General features: G+C 35.8%; 1 protein-coding gene across 1 annotated transcript in view; it reads left to right on the top strand.

The window, feature by feature from the left end:
* Positions 1-5,113, top strand: part of LOC118743949 — a 14,097-nt gene extending 8,984 nt beyond the window's left edge. The window contains exons 2-8 of the mRNA XM_036476711.1: positions 162-473; positions 2,262-2,458; positions 2,556-2,732; positions 2,787-2,933; positions 3,009-3,149; positions 3,214-3,336; positions 5,011-5,113. Of these exons, the coding sequence (XP_036332604.1) occupies positions 162-473; positions 2,262-2,458; positions 2,556-2,732; positions 2,787-2,933; positions 3,009-3,149; positions 3,214-3,336; positions 5,011-5,113 (1,200 nt within the window). The remainder of the gene's footprint in view (positions 1-161; positions 474-2,261; positions 2,459-2,555; positions 2,733-2,786; positions 2,934-3,008; positions 3,150-3,213; positions 3,337-5,010) is intronic.
* Positions 5,114-12,726: the final 7,613 nt, after the last annotated feature.

The following is a 12,726-nucleotide window of genomic DNA, read 5'->3' as shown; positions in this document are numbered from 1 at the left end:
TATTTGTCAGCTGATTGTCAAGCCGAATTTTTCGGAATTACGCTCTCAGCTTTTGTTTTGGTTAAAATTTTTTTGTTCATTCTCTTTGCCAAAGGCGCTCTTAAGCAAGTCTTATGCTGCGAATTTATTTTGCTCTTAATTGTTTTCTTTTTGCTTTGCAGTCTCGCTTCAATGCCAGCGCTGCTCCGTTTGTTTCACAGCAACAACGCTCATTGGTCTCAGCCGGCAATACCGGGTCTGGTGGTGGCGGCATGACACCCAAGGAGACCTCCACACCATCGGCCACACTCCAGGCGCGTCAAATGTCTATTCCGGTGCACATGAGTGCTGCCTCACCGCATCACTACGGCGGCTATGAATCTCCATTAACTGGACGCAGTGGTGGCATGACAAGGGGCGTATTCAACGCTCGATATCCTGTGGCGCCACCACCATCGCCGATTTATGGATTTGAGAACGATATCTGCCGCATGGTAAGCCATATGCTAAAGTATTTCGTCAATGTGTAAATTTAGAAACCTCGAAATTTTAAGGCTTAAATATTTTCGAAGTTAAGCGAACATGACAAAGGAAAGTTGTTCGGTATGGACTCTTTTTTGAAAGTTTTAATAAAAGTTGCAATGAATAAATAAAAAGATTTAAAAACTTAAATACAAAATATTGTAGGTGCATTCATTTTCGCTGTCCATCGGTTTAGCGATTATACCTCTCCCAGTGGCAAATTGTGTTTTAGAGAAACAAAAAATCATTGATATTTTGCTATCAGCTTCACATTTGGCGTGGTAGACTGCGTGGCAGTGATACACTTGCATGCATATAAGGGTGGGCCTTAAAATATCAGCATTTAATTTTTGTATATTTGTATTGATATTTTGTTATCATTTTTTAAATTACACTTTTAATAAAGATAAATGTGATGATGAATAAATAATCGATAAACAAAAAAGTGAAGGTAATATTGGAGATAAAGACTAAAATGAAAACCATGAGAAATACTTAAAAATTAGAGTAACTGAAAGGGTAAGAAAATGTAGTTGTCGAAATTTACAATGGTTATCGAGCTATAAATATTTATGGGATTGTCGAAATTTGTCAATTTAATGAAACTTGCGACGTTATCGGTATTTATAGAATTATCATAATTTGTAGAGTTATCGACATTTATTGATTCACCGAAATTTGTCGATTTATCGAATCGGTTTTTCAAAATAAATCGAGTTATCGAAATTTCAAGGTTATATAAGTTTATCGAGTTATTACTGCTTACGAACTTTATCGTGTTACCGGATTGGAACGAGTTATCGAAATTTGTCTATCAAAATTAACCGAGTTATCGAAATTTATAGAGGAATCCAAAGTTTATCTATTTGTATCGAGATATATACATTTTTGAGTAATCAAAATTGATCAAGCCCTCGAAATGCAGTTATCCAAAATATATCGAAATTAGTCGAGTTATCGAATTTTGACAAGTTATCGGATTTTAGTGTTTTTGAAATTCATTGAATTGTCGATAAGACATTATCGAAATTTATCGACAAAAGAATGTATCGACTCAATTCTAAGTCTTGCTCATGTTTTAGTTCCAAAGCAGGAGATTTTCCGATAAGTAACTTCGTACCTTATAAGTTAAACGACGTGCTTAGTTAGCCTCTCCAAAGGCCTTAAGAAACTAGAAAAACGGTCGAATTTCGACAGTCACAGGCACTCCTAGTTACATTAAATATATACAGTTGGGAAATTCCAGATTTTCTAGTTTATGGTTAAGCGAGTGCGATACAAGGAAAGTTGCTAATATATTTTACCACAAAGTTTTTTTTTTATTCTTACACAAGCATGTACAAATTTGCAATAGCTTTCAGTTTTGATTGTTTGTAGTAATCGCGTAATCGCTGTTGATATCAATAATGTAACAGAAATCATTATCGATGCTATTATTTTTATCGTAGCCGCTATAGATATCCACAAAGTTTGGTATGACTTTTTTCGGTAATGTTATCATTATGGATATCCATTTTTTATCGCTACAGATTAGGGCGGTTGAAGGCTAACTGGTAACGAATAGTTTCCAGTGGAGATAAATTTTTACCTTTCAAAAGTAAAAGTGCTCCACAACAAAATAATCCAAGCAATATGGATGTGTTTTGGCAACATGTCGCAAATGAAGGAGTGCGTTATCCTTTGAAAAATCGCGTAACAAATTCCATGCGCATTAGTTCAATCTATTTTAATGAAGTTTCGCAATTTAACCCTTTTCACAGCCGACTGCAATGTCACCTTCGCATCATGCCCAACAATTCCCTCAACCGATGCCGCCACCACCTTATGCAGTGGGGCGTTTGAGCGGCAGTCACCGTGGTGCTGAGTACGAGAACCCCACACCACCACCCTGCCCAGGAGCGGGTCCGATTGCTATGACTAACGGCACCATTCAGCTGCGTCTGCGCGATGGAATACGGTTAGTTGTTAAAGCGCAAAGTCTGCCAAATCTACTTTTTACAAAAATAGAAGAGTATTTTAAATCAATTTTTTTTTTAATTTCTGCCAAAAAACAGCATCGATATGACATTGGACAAAGCTGTACGCGTTCTGAATCAACGCAGCATGGTGGCCATTGCATTGTCACGCAATTGCAGCAACTCGGCGCTAATCCATCCAAATGGACGCATATTGCAAAGCGGCTCCAAGGTCGAGATTGTCACCTATGACGGCATGAAGACCAACAACTATGTGTAAGCTAATTAATTTGAATGAAATCCAAGTAATTAATTGTTACTCCTTCGCAGTCGCTATGCCAAAATGTGGTACAAGGGCGTCAGTTTCACCAGCGAATCTTGCGCGTTGATCTATCTCGTCGACACAGCTGGCACACGCACCACCACCGACACCTTCACTGATCTCACGAAGGACTACACTTTGACGGTGTTTTATGAGTGCGTGTAAACTACTAAATCCACTTTGATATTTTTGCTAAAAAAAAAATCCTTTTGATACTTTGCACACTTTAGTGACTCGCGCCATGGTCCATCCTATGTGCAAGATGCTAATGAAGTTATACAAAACTCCACATACTCATGCACCGATGAAGGCACTGAAATCTACGAGATAAATGGCTTCCGTATCACTCAAGCTGCTGATGGGCTCGTAAAGTAATTAATTTTATATGATTTATCTCATAGTTTTATGAACTTTACTTTTTTGCCTTTTTTGCAGGTTAACACGCACGCATAACAAGTGCTTGATTCGCACCAGTCCAGGTAATGGTTCGGCCACTTTGACTACTCCGGGAATTCATTGCACAGCCTCTTTGGGCAAAACATCGCATTTGTTTGTTCGGTAAGTTATAAATGGCTTAATAGAGTACCGTTATTTGTCGTAATCGCGAATGGTAAAATAATGATGTAAAAGTTGCAAAATCCGACAAGTATGAGCATGATATCGTTCCAGTAAAGGCTTAACTGCAGTTAAGAGGTCAGGTAAGGTAGGGTTTATTTCTTACTTTTTGCTTTTTTACTTTTGTTTGCTTGCACTTAGCATGAGCAATTACCCCCCTTGAAGTTGTAGTCACCCTATTTCAATAGGACTAAACTGCAGTTAAGGCTTGGTGGAAATAAACTAATAGGCTACTATTTTTGGTGTTCGGTTATTGCTCCTAAACTAAATTTTGTTTAATCTATGCCGTAAGTCTCGGAAAATTATGATAAACACTTATTCAGCTGATTACTGCCATCGGCGGAGCTGGGCATATTTAAGTCCCTTAGTCACTACTGTGGGTTGATAAGATAGCAGTTTCACTGTATGTATATGTCGTTACCGACCAATAGTAAAAAAATAGGAGGAAGAGATGACGCGAAAACCGCAATAGGGACGTCGCCTTCTTCTCTTATCGCTGCACTTCTGTTGTCCACTCTATGATGACGATGGGAAAAGACATGGCGTTTCTTTGTGTGCACCGTAGTGGCATCCGCGAAAGCGTCAAATTTATTGTCGGAATTAACAGGCCGGAGCTAATTGATCGGCCATCAACAGCACCGGCACTGAGGCCCGAACTCTGAGCAACGCGCCGGGGCACTTCAGCTGCAGTTGAACGGGAAGTTTTAGGAGTGTCGCAAGTTGAGGCGGAAGGCGACGTGTTGGTATTGGATTTGACGAGCAGGAGCTTCCCGTGATCGACGCACAGCCTGACCACTACTTAGGTATCATTTTTAATTGAACAAATAAGGTTTTGTAGTTGACTGTTTTGTCCATTTTAATAATTTGGTCGGCCCTTAAATTTATTTTCTTTGTTGTTTCCCGCACCTTCGCTGCCGTTTCGGAGACCCCCTATTTCAGTAAACGGTAGAAAAATGCCCCATTTCAGCCTTTGGATAAAGAATGCTCTACCTCAGAAAATAGTTCTAAAGCGCTCCGTCTCAATTGACGATATATTGAATTTAGATTGATATGTTCCCAGTAGTGCTGCCAACAATGTTCGAGTGAAAAAGCTAGATTTTTATAATAACCCCTAGAAAAAAACTGAATCCCACAAAACAAAAGCTGAAAAATAAAAAATAAAACTATTTTAAGCAATTCATTTGAGAAACTACTTAAAATTAGGGTGACCAGTCGTCCTGATTTATCAAGATATGTCCTAATTTCAGGGTCGAGTTAAAGTGTCCCGATTTTTACAAAACTGTTATTTCACAAACTTTTTACTGTGTAAACATATCGTTAGGCGCTTTTTTGTACAGCGTTCACATAATAACATAAAGTAGGTAGACACATAAATATAATCTCAACCAAAGCTCGTTTTTAATCACCTCGATTACACAGGCAAATATCAGATCAAGATTTTTCTGGCAAACACACGGTGCGCAGATCAGCTTATAATCTATAATCCATTCCAACTTTCTGAGCTTCACATTTAGACATACGTATGCAAATACAAACCTCTTAAGATTTTCTTAAAATTTTTTTTATACTATTTTTTATTTTTTATTGAACTAAAGCCTTTTTTTTATCTATTCACAGTCGCAACGAGAAACGTATGCACTTCGATGGTTCGTGCTTCATCGTACGCAATGCAGGCCACTCGGCCGGATTCAACGAGAATAATTTGTTGATCGTTTATTAATCGTGTAATCAAAAAAATTTAAACAACAAAAATATCGCCTTTTGCCGAATCCACATCCCAATAGCATAGCAATCAACGAAACAAACAACGAAGGCGACAATACACGAACACATTAGGATGAAAACATAACAAATATTTGAAAACAAATTTTTAGGATTAACACAAAAGCAGAGCGTAACAGAGAGAGAGAGTTACAGTATTACGTAGAGAGAATCACAATGCAAGAAAGTGAAGAAAGAAATTCAAATAACAAAAATAGTGTAGAAAAGTGGTGCGCATAGAAAATTATAGAAAGTTTAAAGAAAATTCAACAAAGAGCGCACCCAAACAGTTAATTGAATACCCAAATAATAGTAGTCTCTTTGCTTATAGACCATAGTCGAAACAACAACTCCATTAGCAATACTTTTCACGCTTATAAAATTCTCAAAGTTAGTAAGTTAGTTTTTTCCAATTTTTCATTTCATAAGTAGACACAAATCCGCGTGTGTCTCGGCTGAGGCTTTGTAAAAGGAGGCGGTTAGAAAAGAATGGTGCAATACTATTAACTACAGTCGGACATAGATAGCTTTATTGATATGTTCCGTGTTTTCTATCCACTCGGCCGAGAAAAATTAAATTTTCAACTCTTCACACTTTACGCTATATTATTTTTCTTGAGCGAAAATATTAGCAAATATTTTTATATTATGCGCTTGCTCCCTTAGTCTATATATACTTTAGTTACTACTGTCATAATGCTCTCCCTTTAACAAATAATTGCTTCCAGTTCCCTTAAGGATCATCCATCATTATTCAGTTGTAAACCTAAACCAAAATTTTAATTTCGAAAGTGTACTTAAATTTTACTGTTATGCGCTTTTTGTAGTAGTGCAACAATTAATGACAAAGCAGCAAAAAGTTTTCAACTTATTTATGAAAAAAATTTACAAAAAAAAAAAAACACAAAAATACCAAAGATAAAACGAAAATATTTTCAAATGTCTCCCTTGTAAAAACTATCCATTCCTTGAAACTATCAAGCCAATCTACCACTACTCTCTCAACTATTAAATCTAATCGAAAAGCAGAAAGCCCCAAAAGGATAACTTGCCGTCTAGACTATTGTGTGCATGAAATGTGAGTGATATGGGAAAGTTATCCCGTTCAACACGTCCGGTGGATACTAACAAAAAAAGTGTCACAGTAGCAGAATAGGAAGAAAGGAATAATATGCTGAACCTACTAACTATAGCTATGGTTGCATGTACATACATATGCATGTAGATACTTTTAGGTTTGTTAAGAAGCTTAACGTGTGAGGATGAATTAAAGTGAGACAGCATTTCGCAAATAAACATACAATGCTGTAATTATAATTACGAACAAAGCAAATAAGATATGACGCCTCGTCAATAGCAAAATAACAAACAACATTCAATGGCATCGCCCAGCGGAGAGAGATTTGAAAGAGAACGGTGAAATTATGAATATTGATCGCAGGCGTTCGAAAATTTTTAGGAATCGTACTCATATAATTGTCTAATAACACATAGTATTTAACTACACCAAACTGCATGCATACATAATGCACTTAAATGCATATAAACATATACATAGATAGAAATTTAGCATAATAATAATAAATTTTTTTTTTCATTTTATAAATGTTATTTGCATCGTTAGTTTCTTATTAATCATCTCACAATCGAATAATCAAAATACTTAAATACTTATTTTTTCGGCTATGTATTACAAAACTATTTTCGGCAAAATGTGTAAAAAAAATTTTTAGTTAAATAAAAATTATAGTGTATTCTGCAATTCAATTAATTTATTTAGTTTTGTTTGTGCAATTGGGATTATTGGATGGATATATCAATACTTTTGAAAGGGCACGATGGAACTGTAGCTTTTTGGCCACTTTTTATTGGTGGTAAAGGACATTCGACAGACTGCATTAAAATCAAATCTCGATGGTAGGCCTAGGTTGTCCTTGAGTAGCGAAGCTGGTGCTGAAAAAACAAAAAGACAAACTTCTAGCCTCGTAACAACTGAGTACTCAACGCGAAGAGGTCAGCGCTACAAACGGAATGCAAAGTGAGGGCAATGGTCCTGTGAGCAATACCGCAATATTGAAGCTTTGTTGCTTTCTTGATGATATGTTGCTGATGCTCAACAGAAATTCTTTTGAAATGCTGCAGAAATTTACAGTAAAAATTTGTATGCGACTTTTGATTTGGCAATGATGAGCAGCTGATAGTAAAAATTTTTCTCCGCGACGCTTGATGTAGGCAGAAAGGCCCAAATTTTCGCGTAGAACGTGAGAATCTCATAAAAAGTAACACTGGCGCCGTAATTGCAGCTCAAATGCACCCTCCAAAACATATTTTCTTATTGACAAAAAAAGGTAGTTAGCTACAAATTAGTTAACACCTAATGCAGAGGACACCAGTAGATAGCTACGGCTGAAGCAAATACGCAGGTAATAAAAAGTTACAACCAGTAGATTGCTGGGTAGTTAAAAGTTAGCTAGAAACCAGCTCCATTTCCGGCTGGCTTCTGCCCTTACCTTTATTTTGTATATAAAGTAACTAAAGTTGACAATCTTCATCCACATAATTTTTCGCGTCAAAATAGCCAACATAGCTGAGCTGCTGCAGCTACTCGTCGAACAAAGATTCAACACGATACAATTGGGCTAAACTAAATTTAATATCGAAAACTATCAAGTGAATAAGCCAGCAGCGCTTGTCAAATTGATTGCAAAATCCCATCAGTCCATTCTTATCAGCAGCTTCATATTGTATGTATGCGTATTTCAGTCTTCATTTTCACTTCACCGATCAGAAGCACTACTTTGACTCAAATGACAGTAACCTTGACCGGCACTTAAACCCCCAGCAACTTACGCAGCTGCGCTCTTGTGGGTGGGACTTTCGTTACCAGCTTGCCACGGCTTGCCTTAGACCCGCTCACCTTTCAAACGCCTTGCTGGTAAAATTGCCAAGAGGTCAGTTGCGCCAGTTAGCTGTCTAACTACGCTTTATAATGTTGCACTTTTCAATGCAGTGAATTTTTTGCAGGTAACTGACTATTAACCGCGTTGTTGCAGGTCTGCTCTCCTCCATTTCGTGTTTCATGGCATTCAATTTTTTTTTTTTTTTTACTTTCATTGCGTGCATTTCAGTTGAAGGTTTGCATTTTTTCTTGTTTGCCTTCCTTGCTAGTACACACATACAACATTTAGTTGCAATACGCACACTCTAGCCTTCCGCTGAGAAAATTAATTCACACACCGTCTGCGTTTGGGCTGCTGCATCGGCTACAGTGACAGGAAAGGCTCTATCAAAATAGCAACAACAATATAGCAGCATTTCTGCCACTGATATTTTTTTTTATCCCCTTCCACTTTTTTGCCCTCTTTACAGCATTTTGCTACAATTTTTCTTGCGTCTTTATGAGCTTTCACTGTCTTTGCTATATGACTCACTGGAGAATTATTTGATGTCGTAAATTTTGCGAAGACATGTTTTTGCCGTTGGCCGCCCAGCACAACTGTCCAATGTATAGCACTAGTGCGGTTATAAAAATGTACAAACAGTGGTGTGTGCTATATATATATTTTTTCGTTTCGCTGAAACATTGTGTTAATGCGTGACTACATGCAATTTGTTTGTTCGCCAGCCTCAACTTCAGCACATGTTTATGGACCCGTCAACAATAAAAACACAAAAATATGTTTGCACAGGGAAATGAAACAGAGCAGCTTCAGAAACCTAAGCAATAGTGATAGGAGTCATTGTGAAACTTTTATTGAGTTTGGAAATATGTAACTTTGTGGCTACAATGGTGGTTGCCCTCGGCGATAGGCGATTTTCGGTTTTATTGAATTTTGCTTGAAAATATATGATTTTATGAGATAACCCAAATCACAGAGAGTACTAAAAATAACTAAGTAGGTCAGAGAAAATCTCCGTAAAAGCTTAATGTGAAAATAAGGCACATGGCTATATTATCACAAATAACAAGATAATAAAAAATTAAAGATAAAAGAACTTTCATTTCTTGTAAGGCTGTAAAGCTAATTTTTTGGACAGTGTTGGGAAGATATTGATTTTTAATATGAACTGATTAGGAGAATCAAAAAACTTGAATTTATTCATACCAAGAGACAGACATGAAGTTGTAATCATAGATAAAGAATCTTTAGTTCATGCATTCAACGAAAAAGAATTTTTAAAAGCATAGTTAAATTAAAACAAAATTGTTTAAATATTCCGATTACAAATAACCTGCCGAAAGCCTTTTTGATGAAGACATTTTTGTGCCATTTAATGAAGACATTTTTGTGCCGAAAGAAAGCTATTTCCATTTATTACTATTAATTAAAACTAAACTTATTTTTTGTAGTCATCACTTGTTTTTACAGCTTTATTGAAAACGTGTTGACATGTATATATATATTACCCTCCCCAAGTGTTAAAGTAGCAAAGAATATGCCATTTGACTCCGTTCGATCCGAAATAAAACACTTTCTTCCTATGCTTACAAAATCATGCGGGGTGATAAGGAATGTTTATTTACGCGGTGTAATTCCAAAACTCGATTTTAAATCACAATTCAAATAATTTTTTAGTTTCAATATATTTTAGTTAATTCTTGTGTCCACAATATACACTCAGGGCACTTTTTCATGGAGCTCGAATATTGACCTGCAATCTATTGTACTTGTGTATTGTACTTAAACAGCGTATTAATCATTAACGGTACGAAACCCATGTTACTTGGCTCAGTGGCAGGTACATACTTTTGGTTAGAGGGGGCTACTTGGGCCAACTTGTCAAATAAGGTGAAATTAACTAGATATATAAACCGATTCAGCGCTGAGAGACCTGTCAAAATTTGAGCTATTTTTATTACCTCATCTAAATAGATACATAAAACATCGAATAATTTTAAGAAGTATGATGTAAAGTGTTTTAGGATAGAGTTTTCTAAAGTTCAAAGTGAATTTGTTTTAATTAAAAATTATGTGTTTCTTAAAACAATTATATACAGTAGCCTCTTTTTTTAAATTTTAATTATAAAAATACAGTTAGAAGTTTTGGAACATTTTTGAGTCTGCAGCTTTAAAGCCAATTTAATTATGACATAATAAAGTGCATTTAAAAAAGCCTTAGAACATACATACATACGTACGTGGATGGAAGAAAATTTTAAACGCCGTCAACAAAAAAAAAAAATAAATCTCAAATATCAACGCGAATTTTGAGCGACTTCAAACTTGCACATTAATATGCTGAAATTAAATGGGCCGTAAACATGCATACCCAAAACCCTGTGAACCTGGTATTTACTACGAAGCCATCTTTTGAAGCGATGAAGGGCCGAAAACTATCTTTCTATAGTAACGTTACTTATTAGCTTGAAGTGTTGTCAGAATGCAGAAATGTTTGTAAAGCAATGGAAAGGAATATTCGTCGCTGTTGCCAAGAACTTTACATTAGACTTATTAACTTTCATAAAAGTCTCACTAACATATATTTTTTCTAGCTATATAACCAGTTGGCAGCCATAAAAGTGTCCATCGCTACTAGACCTTCGACGTAGCCCTTATTGTGATATATTTTATTTAAGATTCTCGTTAACTTCTTCATGATCCAATGATCGGATCTAAACCAAAATAGTACGGGACCACCTGTGAGGTAATACATTTCCATTAAAAAAAAAAGAATTATAAAAATCGGTTTACGTGGTCCAAAGTTATGCGGTAACATACCAAAAAAAAAAAAATATTCGGACGAATTCATAACCTTCTCCTTATAAAAAAGGAAGCATATACTTATTTACATATTTTAATTTATCGAGGGCTTATACTCAATACCCTCTTCCGCACACGCTATTTAAAGTCGAAGTTTGAGAATCTTCAAATGGGATTTTAAGCAGAAATTTTATAGGGATAATTAAAAATATTATTTGCCGAAGACCTATTGAAAAAACAATCGACGCTAGTTTTCTCCTACTCTGGTACATATTTCTCCATCTATAAAAATAACTTAAAAATAAAAGTGAACGAATGCGAAAAAGTGTGCCTTTGTCGGACCTGAGTACCGAGATTGCCCGAATTATATGTCCTCAAATTTCAATGCCCTTGGAAGACTCTTAGAAGGACTATGAAAATGGACAAAAATATTCTTTACTCAGCATCGACGAGAACGTATGGTGAAGCTAGTTATAACATAACGCAGCTTCTATCCACTGTAAGGGGTATTTCAGAAAATATCTACAAAGTTTCAACTGGAAAAAAAAACGTAACCCAAATGCAGTCGCATCGAAAGAAGCTTAAGAAGAAAACACCAGTTTTTGGCATTTGAATTCAATTTTTATATTAATTGTTATTAAATTTACTTTTTATCTTTTGACCTAATGTATTTAATTTTCAAATTTAAAAGTCACGATACTCCACTATGCATTCCAATTGCACTAGTTCCAAACCAATCTCCACCGAGCTAAATACATGTATCTGTTCTCCTGTATAGCACATTTTCGAATTCATTTCCATATGTCCGTAAATATTTCCCTTAGATCGGAACACATTTAAACTCCACTCTTCATTCTAATTTCCAATACTTAACAAAAGCTCCACGTTTTCTTTTCAACTGGTCGTTTTCGTTCTTAGCAACTTTCTGAGCTCACCTGCAGCACAGAATTATTTACAATAATTTATGAACATGCACAGTCATGTTTTTAAATGGACGTTCGCTTTTCAAATAGATTTCTTTCAATAAACTGTCAATTCAAGTTCATATCTAATGCACATAAAAATATATATTCAAATTCACAAACATAAAGGTAGTCAGTTAGTCCTCTATCCCCTGTCGCCTGCTGTGAACTTCAAACGAGTTCTTTTCACACTTAATTGGACACAAAATTAGATCAAGTTTATCATAAACATTCAGGTGGAAATTTACAAGGATGCAATATTTACATATACACAAACGTGCATACATTCATGCATATAAATATTTGCAACCAAAACAACTAAACCAACTTCAGTGTGATTTGTTGTTAGATAAAAGAGGGCAAATTAACAAATAGTGTAGAACATCAAAGCGAATATTTACAGAACGAAGTAGAAAAGAGGGAAAATTTCTAAGGCTGAGTACCCTTTAAAATAGCTATAAATCACTTTGTTGCAGCTGTTGCTGGATAGCTGTGCTCAGCAATGTCCTGCCGGCGGCAGATCTCGTGTGTGTAGGGGAGACTACTTTGTTTGTTATTTATTCAAAATCAACGAAGAGTAATTATTCGTTTGGTTGAAAGAGATGTACGAAGTTCACCCGCGCTGAAGCGGGAAGCATTAAATATCTAAATTTAGTAATTTATGTGTAAAAATAGAATTTGCAAGAGGTTGAGTAAAACAGCATTAAACGAATTATTTTATTTGTCTTCTTATTTGGCGCTGTAACCGCCTAAGCGATTCCATAAAGTCAAAATATTATACACGTCATATATGTGAGAAATTAAGAAAATGGGTCAAATCCACATTGACAAAAGTAGTGCTAATCATGTTCAAAGGCATTCTGTTCATTGCGGTACGTAACCTGCCTGGGAATATAGTTTAAGACGGC

This window comes from Rhagoletis pomonella, unplaced genomic scaffold (assembly GCF_013731165.1).
Source record: "Rhagoletis pomonella isolate Grant_MI unplaced genomic scaffold, Rhpom_1.0 Rhpom_scaffold_00007, whole genome shotgun sequence".
NCBI classification, from domain to species: Eukaryota; Metazoa; Arthropoda; class Insecta; order Diptera; family Tephritidae; genus Rhagoletis; species Rhagoletis pomonella.
Note: the sequence above shows the minus strand (reverse complement) of the source record. Positions and strands in the feature narration are given on the sequence as shown.